This window comes from Mercenaria mercenaria, chromosome 12 (assembly GCF_021730395.1).
Source record: "Mercenaria mercenaria strain notata chromosome 12, MADL_Memer_1, whole genome shotgun sequence".
NCBI classification, from domain to species: domain Eukaryota; kingdom Metazoa; phylum Mollusca; class Bivalvia; order Venerida; family Veneridae; genus Mercenaria; species Mercenaria mercenaria.
The window spans coordinates 1,711,827-1,738,009 of NC_069372.1; the positions used below are offsets into that span (position 1 = coordinate 1,711,827).

At 34.6% G+C, this 26,183-nt stretch overlaps 1 protein-coding gene across 1 annotated transcript; it reads left to right on the forward strand.

Annotated features, from left to right (window-relative positions):
• Positions 1 to 50: 50 nt before the first annotated feature.
• On the forward strand, positions 51 to 25,372 carry LOC123534306 (uncharacterized). Its single transcript, XM_045316482.2, has 6 exons — positions 51 to 222; positions 15,754 to 15,787; positions 16,061 to 16,203; positions 16,670 to 16,703; positions 18,134 to 18,280; positions 18,775 to 25,372. The coding sequence occupies exons 1-6, from the start codon at positions 157 to 159 to the stop codon at positions 18,816 to 18,818; spliced, it is 468 nt and encodes a 155-aa protein (XP_045172417.2). The 5' UTR covers positions 51 to 156; the 3' UTR covers positions 18,819 to 25,372.
• Positions 25,373 to 26,183: the final 811 nt, after the last annotated feature.

The window sequence follows — 26,183 nt, forward strand, 5'->3', positions numbered from 1 at the left end:
ACCATTGATCAATTTATAATGGCCTATGTGAGTCATCGAAGCATGATTTTAGATCCGGTTTCCATTCCGGGTAAATCAAACGCACCCGTGGGAGGTTTATGTTCATAATCTTATCCAACATTTTCGTTATCATTGCTTGTTTAGATACTTAGCAGAATGGACCAGATTTTACGGCGAGTAGTGATTTTCTTATGCTGGACTTTTATTTTGTTTGAAGTCGCTGTGAGTACAACTTTTTAAATCAATAAGTGTTATGTTAGCATACGTAAAATAAATTGCGTTTCTTATCACGCATTACTGTATCACACAGGTCATGCCGATGTTATCACGGTTGAATATTTAATTTATGTGATAAAAATATGTAAATTTACAAAATCCACCCGCATGTATTAATGCCAGAATTTTTATTCTATATGGTCCGACTGACCATCCGTCCGTTGTCTACAATTGCAATATAGGATGTCTCCCCGTAACCCACTCAGTCAATTTCAGCCAAGCTTCACAGAAATGTGTCTTGGTTGGCCTGCTTTCCGGATCACTTTAAAGCTAGGTCATCTGTTGATAACTCTGGTTGTCATAGTAAGCGAAAAGCAAACATTAAAAATCTCCTCATCTGAAACCGTTGGCCATATTTCAAGATATTCTTTGGTGTGTGGGTGTGTGGGAGGAACGGGGTGGGGAGGGTTCGTGGGGGAGGGGGGTATATCAGTGAATGTAAATGCGATAAGTGTGAAACATATAAAATGAAACATTGGAAAGTTGGAATGTATGTAAGCAAGGAATACATTTTTATTGTGGTGAGGTGCAACGGGACACAAGTTAAGATTGGGGGAGAAGTGGAAGGTGGTGGAAAGAGTGGATAAGGGCATCTAAGTAATAAGATGTAAAATAAATATGTGTAAGAAATGTCAAAACACTTTTTGATGTGTGTGTCTGTGTGTGCAGGTGGGGCTGGGGAGAGAGGGAGAGAAGGTAGGTGAAATAGGGTGTAAATAGATTTATTTCTGCATTATATGCACACCAATATGGTAATAATAACAGAAATAGAAATAAGATTAAAGCAACAAGTATATGAATCAATAAAAATACATGGATGAATAAAAATTGACCACTTAAAGGCCTTGATTTTGACAGTGGGCCAAGGGATTTCTGTCTTCACCAGCACAGTTGGGGGCTAATGACCATCACAGTATGGTTCCAATTAACAAGGGTCAATGTTTATTGGAGAGTCAGTCTACCTTTCAAGTGTATCAATTAGTGAGAAGGGGAAACAATGTTATTTATCTTAAATTGATATATAATTGATAACTTGTTATACTAGTTTTTTTTTTTGGCATTTCTATGTAAAGAAAAATATTTGTTGATCAAACACAATAATAAGATAATCGGAAACTTATTTTCACAATAATGAAATAATGATAAACTTACTTAAAGAATATAAGTCTGTCTAGAGAATTGTGATATTTCAGAAAATTGCCACTTTCACTCATCTAAAGCTTGCAGAATACTGTAAATAACATTTGTCTAAAAATTGAAAACAGAATGTGCATTTCAAAGTAACAAAGCAAAGCATGAAAAAAAGTCACTTTTGGCAACATACTGAAAATGAAAATTCAGTATAGATGGAACACAATAATTTTAAGTTCAAATAATGTTGATTACATGAATACAAGAAACCCAGTTTCCAATTAGAAAAATATTGTTTGTCAGCACAAGGAACTCCTGAAGTTTTCACTATACTTGTGTTTTATTATCATTATTATTTTCAATATTATTACTGTATCTTTAATCATTCTTTATGTAATATAATAATAATAATAATAATAATGATAATAATAATAATAATTACTATTATTATGATTATTCTTATTCTTATTATTATTATTATCATTATTATAACATTAAAGTAATACTTATTATCATCTATATAATATCAAAATAATAATTAATATTATTATCGTTCCACATTCACTGAAGAAAAATTAATTTCTTTCAACTCCACTGCACACATCTTCATGGTCTAGTTGGGGTCCCTGCTGTGCTAATTGGCTTCTAATCAGTTACGGTTACATAATCGCTGATAAGCAGCAGATAAGATGGGAGTTGTATATTGGATTTTTTTTGGGGGGTTGGGGGGGGGGGTGACACTTATATAGTAGTAAATCTAGGCCTTTAAAGTTTCATAAGGCTTTTAATTTCCAAACAGAGACTTCACATAATTGAATACATGTAGTTAGAAAAACACTACTTTCAATACTACACATAAAAGTATGAAGTCATGGTCATAAAGAGAAATAATCAAAACAATGCATTATAATGTACTTTCTATTATGTTAATCATATAGTCAAACCTATGACAAGTACATGAGAAAACATTTATCAAAGATTGGATTAAACAAGAAAACAACATAATTATTTTCTGTTCATAACAAGAATCTGGCAGCCAGATTTTAATCAAAGACATTATGACCCTTTAATTAGAAGGATTACTGAATCTTAAAATAATATGCATAATAGAAGACTTATGTCTACCGCATATCAAATAAAGTATTACACAAAAAAGAGGTACAAATCTCTTATTTCCATTAAGGTCCTTAACAATTTAGTGGACCTCACATAGAAAACAAGGACAAATATCAAACAGGGAAAGTCATGTAATAGAAAAATGATATCATAGCTAAGATTTGTAAGACTAAAATTACAAGAAAATTACATCAGTTTTAAATTAACTGGGGTACTACTGGTTCTAGAAATCATGAAGAAAAGAGCGTCAGTCTTAAAACATTAAGTTAGCAAAACAGTTTCCACTGATATCTTAAAATTTCTTCATTTGCTAAAGAGTCTGACTGAAGAAGGCATTTTTTTCCACAGAATACTGCCAAGAAAAGCAAAATACTTACACTAAAACATTTAACTTTTAGGGATAGAGACAGATCCCTGTTCACTGAATCTGGTCTTATAGGAATGAATGGCGTTTTGAGGTATAAAATATCATCCATAAATTCAAGGGCTACAGTATTTTTTTATTTTGAAAACATAACATAAATCTGTCTGATAAGAAAATGTACAAAAAAAAATTAAATAGTCAGAATGAGTCGATTTATTTATTTATTTTGTTGGGTTCAACGTCGCATCGACACAGTTTTATGTCATATGGCGACTTTCCATCTTTTATGGTGGAGGAAGACCCCAGGTGCCCCCTCTGTGCATTATTTCATCACGAGCGGGCACCTGGGTGGAGAATCGAACCCACATCGATGGGGTTGGGGGGGGGTGGGTAGTGATTTGAAGTCGGCGACCTGAACCACTCGGCCACGGAGGCCCCCAAAATGAGTCGAGGGTCCAGATTCAAGACAAACCTAATTAATTTATTTTGGGTAATCTGGTGTTTTTTGTTTAAGATTTTATGTAAGACCATGGTACCAAAAGAGCATGCATGGTCAAAATGGCAATAAAAAGGGTAATAACTGAATGTTTCTTAGTATGAAGGGCAATGCATTCACGTTTCCTAAAATGAATGTTAAGCGGGCCTTAGCCTTATTGATAACAGACAAATTTTGATCTAATGTAGCTCTAAGGTATTTGACATGATGTTGATTGAATATCAGCGCCATCAATACTATGTTTAAAGAATAATTTGTCCTAAGGTTTGATTTAATTTATTTATTTATTTGGGTTTAACGGCGCACCAACACAGTATAGGTTATATGGCGTCAAACAGTACTACACAGTTTGGTTCCAAATCTCATTTACATCGAAATAAAAAAGTAGTAACTCTATGTAAAGGTAATATATAATTATGATTGCCTAATTAGAGATCTTCTGTCAGCTCATTTTCTATGTTCACCTGTTCTTACTAGCTACAACAATGGCAGAATCATCAGCATATTACTACAAAACCAGATCAGTGAAGATTAGGAATTTGTTTAAGGTATTTATTTTTAATAAAAACAAGGAAGAATATCCAACAGGGAAAGCCACGTTCTAAAAACGCAGCCTCCACAAACGCAAACCGGACGGGAAACATGAACAACACACACACACACCCACGCACACCACACATACACACAAAGCAAACACACACGGACAAAACAAACAAATAAAGGAACACAATGGGGCACCGCCTTGGAACGGTCAGTGGCAAAACCACCACTGGGGAGCTTAAACCGGTTTATGGTGCACCTAACCTCACTCTTACCCCCATCATGTTCCAAAGTAACAGGACAGTGTAAAAAAGTAATCCCCGCCAGGTGAAACCCTAACATACGCTAAGGCAACAAAAGGCATGTAATGTAAAACACAAAGATGCTCTTGTATGTTTTTCTTTTTTATTTATTATATACTTGTCCAGGAGTATCTTTTAATATTTTCTATTATATATATATATATATATATATATATATATATATATATATATATATATATATATATATATATATATATATATATATATATATATACAATCCTTAAGAATTTAAAACGCATGTACTCAGTGCCTTTGCTGAAGACAGAGCAACAAGGGAAACGCCCCTAAGGGCCCGACGAAACAGGCCAGGAGACGAAATCAAAATAGCTCAGTCCTGGTGGGATTTAAGAACTATTTATCATAGAGTCATCCACCTGTTCCGCCGGACACAATCAAAGAGGAACTGCGAAAGGCCTGAACATCAAGCATGCGGTGTGTCTCAAAATCGTCTCAAAACCTAGTCACGTCTGGCTTGTAACAAAGCTATCAAAAGATGACCACCAGGGGTCGTCGCTACTTTTCCTACATGTCTATACAGAAAAAGAGAGCGATCTACAGTTATCATGGCCCTGTTGTTTAATATTCCTTTGGATATCGAAGACTTTGGACAAACATTTTAAATTTTCTAAAGCCGTATTTTTCGTTACATTGAATACATGAATATTACTAACAGAAATGATTTTAAAGGTGTTTACATAATTATATGAAAGTAATTGCCTGTGAAATATTACCTTGGTTGTCACAACCCGTTTTGATATAAGTAGCATTCACCAGGTGTACTCATAAAACATTTTAATAAACAGGTAGGACCGGTAATAATCTTGTTTTCATGCATTTACTTAATGGGTTATAAAATATACTGTGCAGACGGGATTATCACATTTACTTTATAATTGGCTTTGTCCAAACGAATTAATTTAATTTTCCTCTTATCAAGTAATTCAGAATAAGTTACAACAACAGTGACATAGGACTGGGCAATTGCATTCTTATTTCAAGTTAAACAAAGAGCGAGCATGTTTTGAAAATCGTTTGTGCAAAGTAGCACATACAATAGGGTTATTATATTTTGCAAGATTGGAAACGCCGAGTGTGATCCACGAGAGCCAAATACAAAATCACAGATCTAGCTACTGTTATGATGACCCTTTTATACGTAAATTTACCTTTTTGTTTGTTGTTTTGTTATCGAACACTATCTTCCCTTTTTGTCGATGTTAGAATAGAGGGAAGTTTTTACGTGCGCTATTTATTGAACTGTGTCAAGTCATGCATATTAATTTAAAGTAGTCCGATAGCATACAATACAAAAGGTACAATCCGGATTTTTTTCTGCCTGTTCATATTAACTTGTGAAATACAAGCCGCATTTTGTCAGAATATATATAGATATATAATAAAATGAATTATTACAGCTTTAACTTACAGTGATATTCTTAGGATACGGGTAGCAACTATACCATTTAAATTTACATATTTTATGATCTGATCACATCCTTGATCGGCGCAAAACTTGTCGCAAAACAACATGCATATCCTGTAGGTATGATTATAAAGTACGAATTAACAAGAAATATCTTTAAAAATGATGGTCGGCGAATTGTAATAAGGTAAGAAGTTTATGAATTTTTCATCTAACATTCATCTTTCATCTAACAATTTTCAAATTGCAAAACTAAACATCGCACTTAAACAATTTAAATGGTTCTCTTTTATTTTTTCGCAAAGGTTTCGTAGGGTTGCAATTTTGTTTCGTTTATCCTTAGACGAATAATTACAGCAGTAGTTTGATGAAGATTCATGAAGCGGTTCATGAGAAGAGGTCATTAAACGTGTTTATATTTTTAGCTAAATTGATCCCTGTCCCCATTTGTAACAAAATAGCAGGAGACCTTACGATATTGTTACACATCGGGTTTGATAAAAATCCATTACATTTTAGTGGTTAATGCGAAGAAAGGCATATCTACTTTTAGCTATAGTGGTCCCTAATAGGGCCCAAGTTTCTATATAAATAAATTTGGAAGAGGACCTTATAATGATGCTCCAGACCAAGTATGACAAAGATCCACCAAGCTGTTCATGAGACGCTGTATAAAGGCATTTCTAGTTTTAGCTCTAGCAGCCCCTAAAAGGGGTTAAATGTCCCAGCTGAACAAAGTTGGCTGCGGGACTAATAAAGATGCTACAAATCAAGATTGATTAGAATACATGAGAAAAAAATCAAAGGATTTTTTTATTTATTATTTTTATTTTTTTCTAAAATAGACCAACTGATCCCGCTTTAACAAATGCATATTCGCTATTCATGAATATTTGGACAATGACGTCACACCTAAAAAAGTGAAGGTCAAGCAAAACATACAATAGTAATTATTTCAATATTTCTGTTTCAGATGCAAAGTTTGACCGTAGTCATATCACATAGATAAACTGTATGCAGTGAACCTTCATTTCAGTGTAATGAGATTCAATCATTATATAGCATATATATAATAAAACAGATTTCAACTGAGTTCAATATTTGCATACCATACTAAAGAAAAATATTCATATATAATAAATCAGTTAAATAATTTATAACAAATATATCAAAGCAAACAAGTATTCATTTTAATATGCTATCTGAATAAGTCACAAATGCAAGAAACCTTTTCATATACAGACGATAATTGTAACAAGGAAAATCTTTTAAAAGGCACTTCTCTACATAAGAGACTCTTATCACACCCTTATTCATGTGATACGCAGACCGCATTCAGCTCTTTCTTTAATTTGATATATGTTGGTATTTGAACAGGTTTTTATCATATTTATTAAACTTACTTATCATTTTGAGATATATCAATATCCTTGCTAAATATACTGAGCCAAAGTTAGCTTTAAAACTGTGAACAGCGTCATTTAGGATAAACGCTTTGTCTACATTTCACTCAGCGTAGCACAATCAACAGAGTGAAAGAAATTGACACTCTCGTCCAATCAGGTAGAGTGTTGCATAAATCTTCCATTTTGATAAATTATCTATAATGCGTTATCAAGTAGTTTGATTTGCAACTGAAGTCACGTGGTATAGGTAACGAAAACGAATTTAGACGTCGTCGCCGAAAAAAAAAAATCAGTCAATTCACATCCGTATATACACGTGTATCCGTTTAACGTTGCATATCCGGGTTAAAACGCATCTTCACTATGGATTCATAAAAAACTAAAACCCACGCAATATTTATATCACGTTGTAAAACTTTAAACAGTTCATGTTAAGAAAAGAGTCGTGCGCAAACCCCATGTTCTTATCACAAAGGTCAAGGTCACAGTTGGAGGTCAAAGGTCAAATTGAAGTTTGTCCTGAGCATTTCTTCTTCATGCATGGTGGGATTTTGATGTAACTTGGCATGAATGTTCACCATTATGAGAAGGAGTGTCCTGCGCAAGAACCAGGTCCCTAGGTCTAAAGTCAAGGTCACACTTGACAGCTGGCGGGCTCGACATTCTGCCCGTGGGCATACTTGTTTAAAAAACTTATAAAACTAGCTGACGGAAGAATGGTTTTAGATCGACCAGATCGTGCGGGTACCTCATTTTTACTCCGAACAGTATCAGTAAGAAAAACTAGTCTGTTTTTGTAGCCTTCATAGGTCCGAAGAACTGTTTTGATTTAATAGACAGAAATGCTGTTATACAAATTATGACCTTGTTCAAGAAATTAATGACCTTAATACTAGAATACAAATGGAAGATGTTAAGGTGTCACTCTTCTATATGCCGACGAAATAGTGTCAATAGCAGACAGATGATAATACACAATCAATGCTTAACACACTTCACCAATGGTGTAAGCGTTGGAGATTTATAATTATTACCAACAAATCGTTGATTACAGGAAACAGAAACTGTATTAATAATTGAGATATTGTGTTAGAAACAGTAAGTAAATGCGAACACCGATTTTTAAACGGTATATAAACTGAAAACTTACAAGACTTTCAGTGTGAACAGTATGTCCTCATGAGCAGATATGAAAGATTAATGCTATGTCAATTTAGGTGTGGGATCCAGAAACAAGCAGATACGTTGGCAAAACAGAAAACTTAAGACTTTGTACTTTTTGCTCACTTGGTGCTATTGAAGATGAAACACACTTTTTGCTTGAATGTAAAGTGTATCATGACTTGAGAGCTAATGTGGTCGAACATATAATCTCATGTGATTTATATTCAAGGTTATCTAGCGTGTGCCCGCCCGCTTAGCTCAATAGGGAGAGCGCAGACCTACGCATCTCAGGGTCGTGAGTTCCAGCCCTGGGCGAGGCGTATGTTCTCCGTGACGATTTGATAAAAGACATTGTGCCGTAAATCATTCGTCCTCCACCTCTGATTCATGTGTGGAAGTTGGTAGTTACTTGCGGAGAACAGGTTTGTACTGGTACAGAATCCAGGAACACTGTTAGGTTAACTGCCCGCCGTTACATAACTGAAATACTGTTGAAAAACGGCGTTAAACCCAAAACAAACAAATTATCTAGCGTGCAGAAACTTTCTTTCTTGTAAAATGAATCCCAAGAAAAGTATCAAAATTTAAACTTCAAGCCTACCAGATCAGGAAGACTGTTTTATATTAGTGAGGTTAAACTTTAGTGCATATTAATGATATTTCATATATGCCTCGTTCTCGTAATTCCGAGCCAGTTAGTACTTGCAGGTATTTCCTGTTTCTAAATTTTATGCATGTTGTGCCAAACGATGTCATTTAATGCTTCGAAGTGTAAGGTTGTTCGCTTCACCAGGAAGACATATCCTACCAAGGCGGCCTATTTCATCCATGGTAGCGAACTCCAAGTCGTCAAGGAAGGCAAGTACCTAGGCGTGTATCTTGATGAGAAACTCTCAATGAACACACATGTCGCAACCACTGCTAGAAAGGCGAACAACAGCCTCGCCTTCCTCAGGAGAAACCTGACGAGTTGCCCACAGGAAGTCAAGGCCCAGTGTTACCAGACCCTCGTCAGGTCTATCCTTGAGTATGCCAGCACTGCATGGGATCCGCACACTCAGACCAACATCGACCGACTTGAGGCTGTCCAGCGACATGCAGCACGCTTCGTTAAGGGTGACTTCCGCACTACCAGCAGCACAAGTCAGATGAATGCAGACATCGGTTGGCAACCCCTTCTCAATCGTCGCTCCAACGCCAAGCTGGTCATGACGTACAGAATCGTCCACTGCCTCGTCGATAACACACCACCAGTTTGGTTTTTCAATCCTACCTCGATCAACACCCGTGACCACTCCATGAAGTTCTATCTTCCGTTTTGTGGCAAAGATCCATCCGCCTCCAGACTATGGAACCAGCTCCCAGAAGAAGCCATCATGTCTGACAGCGTCGAGGCCTTCAAGAGGAGCCTGGTGACAGGGTCCCACTAGTTCAGCACTTCGTTTTTTATCTGCTTTTAACTCTGCACTATAAATGTTTGAGCGCCGCACACACCACCTTTTACATACACCACTGTACGACGTTGCCCCAGAGTGGGACCTGCACACAAATGGAAGAAGAAGAAGAAGAAGAAGAAGAAGAAGAAGAAGAAACCATTTACAGTTTAAAAGGAATAAAGAGGAAATAGTATTATTCATATGAAAATAGAAATACGCACAACAGAATATTCTGGCACAAAATTCGTAGCCGGCCAAAACATGTTGGAGTTCGAAATAGCTTCGTACAAAACACATCTGTGTCTTGACATTACACGTTTGATTTATTCTTCATTGATAATTTCTTAACTAAATAATTATTATGTTAGAGTGATGCGGTTATGATGAGTCAGTGTATGTAAAGCATCAATGCTTGCTTCATTTATAATATATAATAACAAAGCGTTTCATCTTATATACCGCACATTGTCGTGTTTTGCTAGATTAAATATTGTATGCACAGTTAACTACAGTACATTTAATGTTTGGTTCTTAAAATTTGCTTTTTATATAATTATACAGGAGCATTTTTGTGTTTTACATGCCATGCCTTTAGTTTCCATTATTTACACTATCCCATGACTTTGGAACATGATAGGGGTAAGAGTGAGGTTGGTTGGTTGCGCACCATCAACCGGTTTAAGCTCCTCAGTGGTGGTTCTGCCACTGCCCGTTCCAGGACGGTGCCCCACTGTGTTCCTTTATTTGTTTGTTTTGTCCTCGTGTGTTTGCTTTGTATATGGGTGTAGGTGTTAGAAGTGTGCACGTCTGTAGTAGACACATAGCGATCTGACCAGAGGGACAGAGTGAGATAAAGCCCTCAGAACAGATAGAGATCCTTTGTAGGCCTGTCCGGCTAACTTATCCTAGCTCTTTGCGAATAGACAGTCTGGTTCTTTAACGTGCCCGGTGTATAGCACCGATACACGCGAAGCCAGCCGTCTTTCCTGGGAAGAACCAGTACAGGTCTCTAGTTTGGTGGGAGACACTCAAGAGCATCTCAGAAATTTCCAGTGCCTGGACCGGGATTCGAACCCCGGACCTCTGGATTGACAGTCAAGCGTGTTACCACTAGACCACCGGCCCACCTATCAAATATTTATCCTTGTTTTTACATACTTCATCAAACAGCCTTAAAAAGCTAATATACCAGCGACCGATGATGTTCCTTTTATGCTTGCATCGCATACATTCTTATTAGCTTTCAACCCAGCGATTCATCCGTTGCACTGGACTTTTTTCCTGCTGGGAATATTTACAAATATTAACATTCACTATATCCGAGGGGCGATCGGAAAATATCCGGACATTCTTCTCTTTCTCAAATACCGTTCAATATTTTTCAATAATTACTTTTATTGTTCTTCAAAGTATTCCCAACCTCCGTTTATGCACTTTTGCCATTTTCGCCATATTCTCTCAGCAAACCGTGAAGTAAACCTAGTGCTTAGGTACCGATTTACAGCTTACAAGCCACCTTGGTCTCTTATTTGTTTCCATTGAGCCGTTAATTTTGTTCCGGAAACAAAAAACAACAATTGCCACTTGATGGAGTTAAGGAGTTAATACGTTCTATTGTAGATGTTTTTTGGTGGGTAGGGGGTGGGGGAGGGGGTGGGGTTAACGCCGTTTTTCAACAGTATTTCAGTCATGTAACGGCGGGCAGTTAACCTAACCAGTGTTCCTGGATTCTGTACCAGTAAAAACCTGTTTTCCGCAAGTAACTGCCAACTTCCCCACATGAATTATCAGAGGTTGAGGACGAATGATTTCAGGCACAATGTCTTGTATCAAATCGTCACGGAGAACATACGCCCCGCCCGTGGACTGAACTCGCGACCCCGTGATCCGTAGACCAACGCTCTCCATACTGAGCTAAGCGGGCGGGTTTTTCTACTGTAGATGAGGCAGTACGAGAGGGGACATTGTCATGCAAAAGAAGAACATTTTTCATGCAAAAGAAGAACATTTTTTCTGGGCTAGCCTTGGACGCAACTTTTTCAGTTTTTCTTGCAGTGTTTTCAAAATTACTTCTGAATATTATCTAGCAGTCACAGTTTGACCTTTTAGCACCATATGAGTCAGTCATATTTCATGTGAATCCCAAAAAGCAACCGACAAAACCTTACCAGCAGAGGGAGATATCTTAAACTTCTTGGGAGGAGGGGGGTGGGGGGGGGGGGGGGGCTGGGGGTCAGCTTGATTGAGCTTTTGTTTCAGGTTCAGCATAATGAACTTATATTTCATCCCCAGTGGTAAAACAGTCACCCTCGATGCCTTTTGGTCTTACTTATGCCAGCTGTTTTGGCACTCACCTCATACTTACCTTGCCCATACCTAGTTTTGCGTGTAAAATCTGATGTGCAGACGTCATACCCATCCTCAACTGATTAGATACCTCCTGCAATGTCACTGTGCAATCTTTGTTGACAAAAACATCATCATTCGCCGCCGTTGTAAGGATCATTACCTCAGCGGGCCTCCCTGACCTAGGCTTGCCCCTCACGCTTGTCCTGTCCTCCCGAAGCTGTGAAACAAAGATTTAAAAGGTTCAATTGGATATGCAGGATTAAGAAAAACGTTTTAGATACCTTTGAAAATGTGACAAGATTTTTCACCCTCTAAAGGCAAGATTTTTTACAGATCTCTGTTCCTCCAGCTTAGTGTCAATGGTAGCCCTAACATCTTTTTTAAACGCTCAAAAATTAGATTATATACACTTCTCAATCAAAATAAACTGGCCCATCTATAGGCGACGATAAAAGGTAGTTTGCGCTTATGTATAATATGTGTAGGTAGCTGCATGTGAAAAGGCAGGGACATGAAATATTTTGGATATTTTCTGGCCGCCCTTCGTATTTTGTATAAAAAGAAGAAAAAACGTTTATTTTCTTTTAAACAATTTCGGCTCTTTCGCGCAATCTGACGTCATTCACAAAAGTACGTGGACATAATGGCGACATTTGAAAAATTCTTTCGAACCTTGACGCCAAACTTTCAAAGCAGTAAATTATAGAGATCAAAACTGAATCGACACGACTATATGGTTTTACACTTGTTTTAACGATATTTTAGATAAAATCCAGGGACTGTATTTTTTTTGGAGTTCCAGTTACAATTGAACGTGGTCAGGTTCATTTGGTTGGCTGTTCTATTTAGATGTTCAAACGATCGATATCCTTACATATACTTTGATTTTCAGGTATCCCCCTGGAAAGCACACATTTTTGTAGCAAGTTACTGTAAAATGTAAACATAAGAACTAAATTTCTATTTTTGTACGTTTACACGGGTATAAACCACACTGGGAAGTTTTGACAATCCATATAGATCTACACCGGACATATAGATCTACACCGGATCCTGGAAAAGGGCTTTCATTAATCTATTCCGTGGTTTTATTAAAGTCTGTTTGACACTGTCCATTAAGAATATGTATTAAGGTGACCGCGGATCTATAAAACTCTATAAAACAGTCTCCATTTGATTCGTTAACGCTTACGTCATCAGGTAGCGCCTACGTCACCAGAGTCCGACGTTTCCTCCTCATTATTAATAGAAACTATTACTCCCTCTGTTTTAAGTGTCTGGTTTGTTTCTTTGAAATCGACGAACTAATAAAGGTTAACAATGGTCATGTTTTTGTTTTGACAGTTGGTCAATATATGTCGTTGCCTTTTTCGCCTCATAGCTATACAGACATAGAAGAATTCCTTTTTTCCTCAGTTTATGTTTTAGACAAAATCTGTAAGAGGAAAGAAACAAATTGTTTAAACTTGCATTCTTTTCGATCTCTCAAATCTGAAAAAATAAGAAAATTTCGAATGTTATAAAATATTTATTGAAAACTTCAAACTTAATGTCGGGCTTGACGTAACCTTCGTGTTGTATGCTGTCAAGATACAAGTTATATGACCCAGGGAAGTGCCTACGCCTTAGGTATCTTGAACAATGTAATGGGTCCAATCGCTAAGGTAAATACGTGTTAGACTAGCTGATAAACAATATAGAATGTCCTTTGTTAAAACGTTTAGCTGGCGAGACCAAATATCTCATACATAAATTTTCCTCTGGCTACCTTGCCTAAATGATTCGTGTACCAGTTATTCGTAAATGAGTTCAATTATGAGCTAGATAATTTCAGGGATCAGGCAAATCGCTAAATGTTTCAAACTAAAAAATCTCCAGTTAATAACAATTAGCTCAAACTCCTATAGACTGGAGACTCTAAACTTAATTGGTCTCTTTGTTGAAGTTCCCGTCAGACTATGTCTTTGAACTACAACGTACGAGTCCTATCGCATAGATGCTCAGCCTAGTATGTCCTCTTAATTGAAGCTGTAACTCAATATGATTGCCCTGTCTCCTACATGCCCTGTGCCTATATGCTATCACTTATAGCATTCAACTACCGTGTAGGTATAACCCCGCTGCCTTGGCTGTACTTCGCCAATAACGCTGAACCGTCTATAAGCTGGAACTCTCCTACTATCTCAGTAGATTACCAAACTCTGGGTCTCTGTCTCAGCTTTCCGATGCTCAGTATATATGTGCTATCGTCTATAGCATTCAACTACTCTTAAGGTAGTTATGCACGTTTGATAAACCGGAAGTGATGGCGTAACGTCATTTATCCGGAAAACGCAGAATAAAGCCTGGATTCGGCGTACGGAAATCAAAATCAGTTTATGAATTAATGGCAACCTTTGTTTAAATTTATAAAATTGTAAAAGTTACTACCTTTCTAAAGTTAAAACATGATATTAAGACATCTGACACGTTAAACAATTCAAAATAATGTCTTAAAATTAGCTTCAAATAGGCTGTTTACTTTAATCATGGCCAAATATCTCAGAAATAAACACACGGACCTATACATTTTATTTCACTATATTATAGGCCATATGTTTATTTACGACTGTGAGAAATTTCATTAAAATCTACATTGTAGAAAAATTTCCATTCGCGAAAATGTTATGAAAATTGCTATTTTCCCATAGACTCCCATTATGAAAAATTGCGCGAGGTCCAAATTTTTCAAATCAGTGTAGTAAAAAATCAACCACACGACCCTATCCTTTTTATTTGCTGAATTATCTAGGTACATTCTGAACTTCTGAAAAATCAGGGTTTAATCAAATTCTACATTGTAGAAAAAAGTTCGATCCAAACGTGCAGAACTACCTTAAGGTAAAACTCCTATGCGCTGGCCCTATAGCTCGAAACCTTGTTGAAATTCTGCAACTCTTCTGTAGCCTATGAACTTCAAACGTCTTCTTTTTGATAATTTATTCGCCCTGACAGGCTAGTTTCAATAACCTCCTTATCAAAGTACCGGGATAAATTTTTAATTGAATCCTCGATGTATCTATCGCTGGATACAGAATGATCTCTCTGTCATCCATCTACCTATTTATACCTTAGCAGAAGTGAGCTTTGATTGGTGCTATTTATAGAACTTGTTTCTGATTGTTCCAAGTCCGTACATAGTATTTCACAATGGGTACTTGTTTTAACAAATAACTGGTTCCTTTTAACTATTTTATATAACATAATGTTTGATGCTGGGCTCCAGCTAACACTATAATCAACCCAAATCGTCTATAAATGATCCAAATCCTATTATTAACAGCAATTCAACAATAATTATAGCAATGTTAGAATGAAAAGGGAGTAAAACACTATCTGTGCTTATGTGTTAGTTATCCATATATCAGATACATAAATTATTCTGACACATGCATATGTGTTACATTCAATTAATATTTACTAAACGGTTAAAGAAGTTCACTAATAGTTTCAGGCAGAGAGTATGTATAGGACTATTGTACATTATAGTTAATTTCTTTATAATAATAAATATAAAAGGTCTGACATTGATGTAATAAATTAAAAAAATATTTTTGCAGTACCTGCCATTTTCAGAAACTTCGAACTGTTTTATAATGATATACTTTAGGAGTAAATAGTTCAAGTGATTTTATTTACAGACAGAAAGGACCCAATAAAATATACAAATGTATTCCTTTTATTTTGCAGAGTTGTCTGACGTGCGGTCAAACAAAATGTTTAGGTAATTAAAGTTTTAGATTTTTAGCTAAACAACGTTTGAAGCCCCTCCATAACTGAATAGGCAGCGTACACACATGTTTTATTTCAAACAGACTTTGTTTTAGAAAGTTATTAAAATTGTTTTCAAAGGTATAATAAGTAATGCAAAATCATTTTTAATCAGAAATCAAATTTCATAACATAACTACACTTTTTCATTTTCTTATCTTATCATTGCATGTAACTGTTGTTGTTGTTTTCTTAAATTGGTAATTCATTAATATACCTTGCCTAGATGGAGAACATTGTTGCAGTTTGAATGGAGGATCAAACAACTGTTGCTGTAAAAAAGACGCCACAGGTTCCACAAGTCGCTGTCATTCCCATTCAGAGACACCTCCAAATGGAAATGGATTTCCAGGGTGTAACTATACAAATGTATAGAAGTATTATTTTTTTTCCTCAGTTGATGTTTTAGACAAAATCATAAAGAGAAAGGAAACTTGCATTCTTTTCAATCTCTCAAATTTGAAAAAAATAAGGAAGTTTCGAATGTTATGGAAAATTAATTGAAAACTTAAAACTTAATGATGGGCTTGACGTAACCATCGTGTTGCATGCATATGTATTACATTCATTTAACTTTTTCTAAACAGTTAAATAAGTTTTCTTATAGTTTCAGGCAGGGAGTATGGGACTATTGTACATTATGGTTAATTTCGTTATAATTATAATTATAAAAGGTCTGTCATTGATTTAATAATTTTAAAACAAATACTGCAGTACCTGCCATTTTCAGAAACTTTAATAATGGTATTCTTTAGAAATAAATAGTTCAAGTGATTTTATTTACAGACAGCGAGGACCCAATAAATTATACAAATGTATTCCTTTTATTTTGCAGAGTTGTCTCACGTGCGGTCAAACAAAATGTTCAGGTAATTAAAGTTTTAGCTTTTTAGCGCCTTTTTATGTCTTTCTGGAATCAACATTTAAAACCCGCTCAAAGCTGAACAGACAGTATACACACATATTATATTTCAAACATATTTTGTTTTTGAAATTTTTAAAATTGTTTATCAGATACGCGTTCAAAAATGCACAAAGTAGGTTTAGAAATTATAGATAAAATACAGATAATAAAATCTGTAAAAAGAAATGTAAGTTATGAAATATTATTAGGTAATTTAACATTGTTCTGTACAATACAGAGATATATTTGGACGAGTACCCAACTGAGAAAACCATATTGGACGAGCCGCTAGGCTGGGTACGAGTCCAAATATATCTCGTATTGTACAGTACAATATGTTAAAAAATAACCTTTTTATTCTATATCTATTTTATTTTAGTTAAAATTAAAATGATTCACTGAATATTGTATTTCTACCTTTTCTAATTTCAAGACGCATAATCAAACTCTGTACATAGAGCGCCAACTTCACCCGATCAAGTTACATTCGGAACATTTTCATGCGTTTCGGACTGAGCCGTCCAAATACGGAAAAAATACAGGTTTATTGTACGCACGTACGTCCAATACGGTAATTTATTCTATATCTATTTTATTTATCCAATCATGAACGTTCATTTGCAACACGTGACCGTACAATATATTACCTTATTGGACGCACGTGCGAACAAAAAAACCTGTATTTTTCCGTATTTGGACGGTTCAAAAAGTCCCATGTTAAACATACGATAAAGCCCGAAACGCGTAAAAATGTTCCGAATGTAAGTAGGCGATCTTTGTTCAGAGTTAGATTATGCGTCTTGAAATGAGGAAGGCAGAAATACAATATTCTGCGAATCATTTTTAATTTAAAATAAAATAAATTAGATATAGAATAAAAAGGTTATTTAACATTGAACTGTACAATACGAGATACATTTGGACTCGTACCCAGCTGGGAAAACCATATTGGACGAGCCGCTAGGCGAGTCCAATATGGTTTTCTCAGCTGGGTACGAGTCCAAATATATTTCCGTATTGTACAGAACAATGTTAAATAACCTAATAATATTGTACGGTCACGTGTCGCAAATAAACGTTCACGATTGGATAAATAAAATAGCTATAAAATAATACAATATACATGCATGAGATGCCATCGTAAAATTGTATTTAATAGTGTATCATAAATGAAAAAGTTAAAGACGGAACTGTTTCCAAATAGACTTGCATCGTTGGCAAAATATTTTTCAAAAGTACAATAAGCAATGCAAAATCATTTTAAATAAGAAATTATGGGGTTCATAGCATAACTACACTTTTTCACTATCTCATCGTATAATTGCATGTAACTGTTTGTTGTTGTTGTGGTTGTTGTTTTGTTAAATTGGTAATTAATGAATATACCTTGCCTAGATGGAGAACACTGTTGCAGTTTGAACGGAGGATCAAACAACTGTTGCTGTAAAAATGACGTCACAGGTTCCACAAGTAGCTGTCATTCCGAGTCAGAGACATCTACAAAATCTACAAATGGAAACGGATTTAATAGATTTCCATGGTGTAAGATCAAAGAGTCTGTAGTTGAAAATTACGTCTTATAAATTGCACTTGATAAAATTGTCTTGTTATATATTTTGATGGCGCATTACAAAATCAATTCTTTCAGTTAAATAGGAATATGTTACAATCTGCTAATGCAGTAAATGATATAGTTTAATAATTTGATGCGTTTGCTATATACACTAACCAAAGAGGTTGGCAAGCATATTGAAAACCTGACGAAAATTACAAACGCGCGTAGAGATGACTGACGTATTAAATTATTTGTTTGTTATTAGCGATACAGCAAAGTATAACCTCCCTGCTTTAGCGTGAGCTTTTACGTCAATTATAAATTATAAACTGCGTATTTACATTTAAAGAAAAAAAAAAGAATTATCAAAAAAAAAAAAAAAAAAAGAAAAACTAATATGCTCGGTATTTATATTTGGAAAATTTGGGATTTTTTGCTAGATTCATTTTTAAACATTTTATTTATTTTGATGTTTCTGCAGGGGGAGCTGTTATCATACTTGTTGTGATAGTTTGTACAGAATAAAGAAATGACAGCCACATCAACAACTGTAGACATGCTTTAGTTGTGATGCACATCCGAATACTTGGACACTATTCTTCAGTGTTTCAACTAACTGAATACAAGATTACTACAAGAATATTTTTTAAAATAGCATTTGGAAAATAACACCTGATATAGCAGATCTCAAATCGTCTAGAAGCCATCATTTTAAGGAAGTTATAGACTTTAATGACATGGAAAAGAATGTCATAATTAAGAAATAATACATCTCAAATAGTAATTTATTGTTGAATAAAGTCATTGTTTGGAGTTCAGATGCGACGAAATTATTTAGTCATCGTGATAGAATAAACATCTGAACGACAACTAGTGATCTTGTTCAAGTGAAGATAACTTTTTGAGATAGTAAAATTTCTTAAGATAAGATTTCTTAATTTCCTCCAAATTTGAAGAGTCACATACAATGTACAAAATGAATACAATGAACTAAGCAGAAAGGAGAAAATATAAATGCAAACATGGTAAATATACAGATATGATTATGATACACGATTATTTAACAAGTGATTAAATGATGTATATATACATATGAACCTTTCATAGTCATACAACGTTTATATTGCATTGAATAAGACTTGATGAAAGCATATCTAAGCATATCATAGAAAACGGTATTTACATTTGTGCAAAAATATTATGATATATTGTATTGAAAATACATGAAAATACAAATGTACATCTTTTGATGGAATCTTAATTATATGGACATCTCTCATTTATCAGTAGGCTTACCGAAACGAAAAGAAAGCATATTGCTGAGGAAAGCCATATAGTAAATGCATTGCGGATAATGTTCGTTTTATGCAAAGTGAAATTAAATATTTATTTTGTAAATCTAAATATTTAAAATATTGCACATAAAACGTAATTGTCTCAGAACCATTTTAAAGGAAGAAATCCCTTTACTGTCTTGCATGTAAAATGATGGTAAACCAGCTAGCAAGTCAATTAATTGTATATCTGGACTTAAGCTACAGAAAACCTCAAATTCTTCTCCTAATATATCATGTAGCGAACACCACAATTTATGACGTATAGCATCTTTTTCATTACAAAACATCGCTAAGTGAGTTGCGATTGGATTAGTTTCTATATAACACTTTTTACACACACATATAAACTGGCACGAGAAAACTATTATTGAAATAGCTGTTATACAGAAATTTACTTGATCTCTGTATTGTGGACAGAATTTCCATACTGCACATGGTACAAATGTACGGTGGATTCTGTTCAGATTCTTATGCTTTCTTCGCATATTTACTTATTTTTATATTCAATTCAATATTTTCATGTTTGGAGGTTGTTATCATTGACTTCCACTGCTTTTTTGTGGGAAATGAAGCATCTTTTATATACGTGTTCAGCACATGGGTTAAATCATACTTTCCCAAAATCCTATATATGTCCTGCATAAAGCCTAACGCTTTTTGGGGGTTCGCCATGAAAGTTAATAGTCTTTGAACAAAACTAAATTTAATGCTTTTTGAATTGTCAAGTGCTGACCAAATATCTGTAATTTTCGCTTGTCCATGAAAGACTCTATGGGATACATTCCGCGTAAGCTCAACGCAACATCAGTTTTAGTATACTTTGGCATACGTTGGATGAACTTAACGCACTGGCGATGAGTCCTCTCCAGGGACTGAAGGTGAGAATATGCCAAACTGATGCAGAGTTCGCACAGAGCTTTTGACAGAACAACAGTTTCATACAGATGTTTTGACGTTAAGTGATGTAAACCGTCACCATGAACACCGCAATCAGCCAAGCTGAAAAATGCTCTGCGCAATTTCGAACAGATCTCATTCACTGCCTTATTCAAATCCATATTATTTGTACATAACACGCCTAGATTTGAATATTCCGATATCTCTATATTGTTTGGTCCAAGATGCCACATAAGTTGAGTATTGTTGTTAATATTATTATTATAAATCATGACTTTTTTTTTCTTTTTGGAATTGTTTCACAAACGTGGAACAACCCGTTTATTTTTTCATTTCAACATATACATTAGTAATAACATACACTGACATTTGAGTATGAGACAATATATGAGATATACATCTGGGCAATACTTTCTTGATTATATAGTAACTTGAATACACAATCACATATTCTTTAAAAAAGCTTTCAGAGTATACGGACTAATATTCCTATTTTCATAATAGTTGATTAAAACTAAAATATCGTAATATAAAATGTTCCAAATGTTTAAAGCTTTTGTTCGTCTTTCGCTCATAAAATAAGTTTTGTATAAGTAATATGAAATACAATTTAGTAATAAATTTATATTGTCATATTCACGGAGTTCTATCTTGTATCCAGTAATCAAACATTTCAGATTCCTAAATAATTTTTAAAACCGCATCTATTAAATGTAACTTCAGTTTTTGACCAGAAGGTATCTAAATATTTACAACCAAGGAAAAAGTGATCAAAGTCTTCAAACTCATTACAATATTTACATATAGAGGATAATTGTTGGTTTCGGTGTAATATCACGTTATAATTTCACCGAGTGGGCACCAGAAGTGATATTTTCACGAGTGGCGCAGCCACGAGTGAAAATAACAACTTTTGGTGTTCACGAGTGAAATTACCGTGATATTACATCGATACCAACAATTTTTCTGTTTATTTTATGTCTAAAACTCTACTTTTGTTGTGTTTATTTCAATAAAATGTCGAAATTTGCGGGAAATTTTATCAGGAAGCATCGCAAAGATGACGTCATTTTAAAGACGTCATCGTCATATTGTTTCCGGCTTTCAGTACGCTCGGTAAACTTTTTGACATTAATCCGGGTATCAGATTTGATAATTTTCACTGAGTGGCCAGTGAATTTATCAGGATATAATTCACCGTTATATTTCGATAAACCACCGAAAAACATAAAATAAAATGGACTATTTTCTATGTTCCAGTTAAATAGATTAGCATTTGTTGCTTTTATTCTATGTATAGTCTTATATTTAAATTGCTTTGTTCGATTATCTACTACAACTTTATTTAATACGTAGTAAAAGGATTCCCATTTGATATTATTTGAAAATAGCTCTTCCCAATATTTGTGAATATACGGTTTGTTAAATTTGGCGTCTAGAAAAGAATTGTATATGTCTTTGTTTACTGTACTTTTGATTAATTTGTGTTTGACGTACGTATTAAAAGATGTTTTTACCTTCGAATTTATTGACTCTTCAAAAGTAAGAATTTCTTTTTCAATGACCAGGAATTGATTTTTTGACTATGCTAATCTCAGCAATCCAGTTGTGTTTGTTTATAAGTTTTCGATATATACTGTTTGTATTAATGTCACCATTGTCAAATATAATATCGTTTATAAATATTAAACCAGAGTCAATCCATGATTGAAATAACAGACATTTTCCATTGTATTTTATATAACGATTCCCCCAAATGATTTGTTTCCTTATGTCATAAAATGTTTTTAGTGTTTTTGTATTTGCTTTGTCGGTTTGTTTTAATTCTATCCAAATTTCAATGAGGTTTTTGTAAAATGATGGTATAGACAAACTTGTTGTTGGTAAGCTTTTAGAAGAATTAGTATTCATATTAAATACTAGGAAATTTTTACCGTATTGGTTTAAGAAAAATTTGGGTATCAGTTTCCAATTTGCATTGTCTAATACTTTTAAGCTTTTAACCCATTTAACTGTTATTGAGTTGTAATAGGAATAAATATCAATCATATCTAGTCCTCCTTCTAATTTATGACCGATTGTTGTTGTTCTTTTGATTTTGTCGTTTTTGCCTTTCCATAGAAACTTGAAAAATAACGAATTGAACTCATTCAAAACAGACTTTGGAGGGATTAGATTTTGCAGTAAATATGTAATTTTGGGTAATAAAATTGATTTAATGATTAAGATTTTACCGTACATAGTCAAATTTCTTTTGTTCCAGACGTTAATAAGAGACTGGCACGCTGCTAACTTTTCGTCCCAATTTAATTTATCACTTTCATTTTTGTCATTTCCAAAATAAATTCCTAAAGCTTTAACATGTAGATTTGTAATTTTTATTTGGTTCAAAGTCTTAATAGTTTTCGTTTTTGACTTCCCTATCCATAGACCAATTGTTTTGTCTTTATTTAGTAGTAACCCAGAATGTTTTCCAAATTCATCAATTACTTGTAAAGCAAGTGAGATATCATTTTCATGTTTTAGAAACAACGCAGTATCGTCTGCTAGTTGTGTTATTTTGATTTTTCTAACATTACCATCATAATTTACAGAAATACCATTAATGTTTTCACAATCACGTACTTATATTGCAAGAATTTCCGATATAATGATGAATAATAGGGCTGATAAGGGACACGCCTGACGAATCCCACGTGATATTTTAAAGAAATTTGATTTCCATTCATTATTTAAGACGTAACTTGAAATATAGGCATAAAGGACATGAACCCAGTGTAAAAAGGAATTTCCAAAGCCAGAACGTTTTAAAATTTTAAACATAAAGCTCCATTCGACCGTGTCAAAAGACTTTTGTTTTTGTAACATCGTAGAAGTACCTGTTTTTCAAAGACATCGTAGCAAATATTTAAGAGTTCTTGTAAATAGAAAAAGTGGAAACTCCACAGGTCGCTCAACACAACAAAAACGAAAATGCTGCAGGCTCGGTTTGATTGAGCCTGTTCATGGACGGTAGTGGAAATGCATGCTACCGTCCACGCCCTCTAGCCCCGGGTTGAGCAGAACTCAACATTTACGCATGTTAAAAGTACAAAAAACAATTTAGAGACATCCGCAAATGTGTTCTTACGGCGGTGCACATGGAACCTTCAATGCTACGCTAGTGTGTAATTCGATGAAAAGCGGCGTATGGTCCCCAGTTAAAATAATGTATTTGCTCTAAACGAGGAAACAATGAGCAGAACTAAACAAACTGGAATTTAGAAAGGGGATCTGAGGTTATGGAGCCTGCATATCACAGGAACTGCCAAAAGACAAAAATTAAAAAGCAGGCGCCATATCCAAGGGGTGAGCCATTTTTGGAAAGTGATAGTAAAACCATATCATCAGCTGAAGTTGGGCATCCAAAACTAGTGTTTTCTATCTTAAGGCTATGTCTATTATTCTCGATGGTATTCATTAAGTCATTTATGGAAATTAGATACATCAATGCACTTGTAACCTGGCCCTGTCTAGCACCTTGTAAAACTGGGAACCAGTCCGATGTAATACCGTGTGATCTGACACAGCTGAAGGCATTCTTCGTTAAATTACTGAATATCTTTAAAATTCCAAAATCAAGTCCAACACTGGAAAGTTTCAACATCAAGATATTATAATTCACTTGATCAAAGGCTTGCTTGACGTTCAAATAGCATGCACAAAGCTTTGAACAATTTTCTCGTGCATAGTAAATACATACTCCAACTGAGAACGATGTCATTAAGCAGTTTACATTTTTCGAAAGCCACCTTGGAGGGGATTTAATTTAACGGGGTTATCAGATTCTATAAAGTTTAAAAGCACCTTTTCATAAATCTTAAGTTGAACACAATGAAATAGCTATGTAACTATTCGATCAGACTTCTTTTTGCTTCCACCTTTATACATAGTTGTAAAAATTCCACGTTTGGGTTCAACAGGTATATGCGCAAGGCGAGCCATGTTTGTAAGGCAGCTCAGAATGAATGAACCTCCGTACATAAGATTTTCATAGTATACGTTGTCAGCCCCACATGTTTTCCGTATATATTCCCGTTTTCTGTCATTCATTTTCAGCATGCCGCTTTGAAGTTTCATGATATGACGTAATAATTGTAATGTAAAAACTGTGATTTGTTTTGCATAATATTGTCACACTTTCAGCTTTCTGTCTTTAGTAGTGAAAAAAATCGGGTCATGTTATAATATGCGTTCGTGTTTTATTACAAATTAAAATATGTGGTTTGGTGACGGGTTTTACTCGTCTGTGCATATATTTGACAATAAATGATTGGAGGGTGGCTTGTTGATTACTTAAATACTGTAAAATACGGACGTTAAATTGAATGATATAACATGTGCATTGGCTCAAACTCCGGTTCTGAGCGCCACCTTCCCGTCGTTTACTACACCTCTTATTTTAAAAAACTTCACCTGTCAAAAAATGCGCACAAACGGGTGGGAAGAGTAAAAACCACATAATCTGTTTTGTAGTTGGTATATATATGATTTTAATTGAAAACATTTATGTTTTTCGTTTGCTTATGTATCAGTTTCTTCGAATTGTTATAGATTTGATGATGTATATTTTTTAATTAGCTATGAGTTTTCCCTATTCTATTTTAGTGCTTATTTGCTGCAAAATAAAAAAAGCATCCTGGTAGTAACTATTTTCCATACTTAGAGCATTATAGAAACTTTCAGTAACTTTCTTTACACAGAGATACATTTAGATAATGAAACATGTAGATATCACTAGTACTATTTTACTTTATATATATGGAAACGCTTTTCTCGTGAATTAAAATCTTTGGTTAAAATGATTGTGTTCTTTTATTATGTATTATTGCTCATTTAAAGTGTTTCTGTCGATTTAACTTTAAGGAACTATATTAAGGAACTATATTAAAGCTATAAAAGCAAGATTAGATAAAAATTCATTCAGTGCTCGGATAGGATATATTTTTATTTTGCATTCTGTAATTTTCATTGAACAAATTTTGTTATAGCTAAAATTTATTGCTGCCTTTATTTCTATGTATCTTTGGCGTGTAGCAGTAATAAAGCATCGTTTTCAAATAATTGATTTTTTTGTGGGGGGAGGGGTTTAACGTCGCACCGGCACAATTATAGGTCATATGGCGACTTTCCAGTATTGATGGTGGAACAAGACCCCAGGTGCCCCTCCGTGCATCATTTCGTCACGGGCAGTTTTCCCAAGGAGTCTATCGACTGTGGGTAAAAGCGTCCTTTAGTTATTTAGCGGAAACCATTATTATAAAAGTTTGACGATTGCAGCTTAAACATTCTTTAGTTAGTGAGCGTAAACCGTTAAGTCTCAAGGTCACCAATATACCACCTCTTCTTTCAAGGGATGCATAATAATATTTAGTTATTTTGAACCATCTCTGCATGTTTCAGTGAAATTAATAGTTTGTGAAAATATGGTTGCAACTTTTATGGTCAAATGTAGAGATGGTACCTAAAAAATTCAGATTCATCTTTATAGGTTTCTTTCAGAGTGAAATGATAGCTAAGTGCACCAATTTTCTAAATATATTTATGGTTTTCCTCTTCTCCATGTCAAAAATAGAAATATTTGATATCTAAAAAATGACTTTCTCAAAATATCTGA

Excerpts from the sequence above, each read along its gene's own strand:
- LOC123534306 (XM_045316482.2), top strand. The coding sequence starts at position 157 with ATGGACCAGATTTTACGGCGAGTAGTGATTTTCTTATGCTGGACTTTT. Across the intron at positions 223-15,753 it reads TTATTTTGTTTGAAGTCGCT|AGTTGTCTGACGTGCGGTCA; the intron begins GTGAGTACAACT and ends TTTATTTTGCAG. Across the intron at positions 18,281-18,774 it reads ATTTAATAGATTTCCATGGT|GGGGAGCTGTTATCATACTT; the intron begins GTAAGATCAAAG and ends ATGTTTCTGCAG.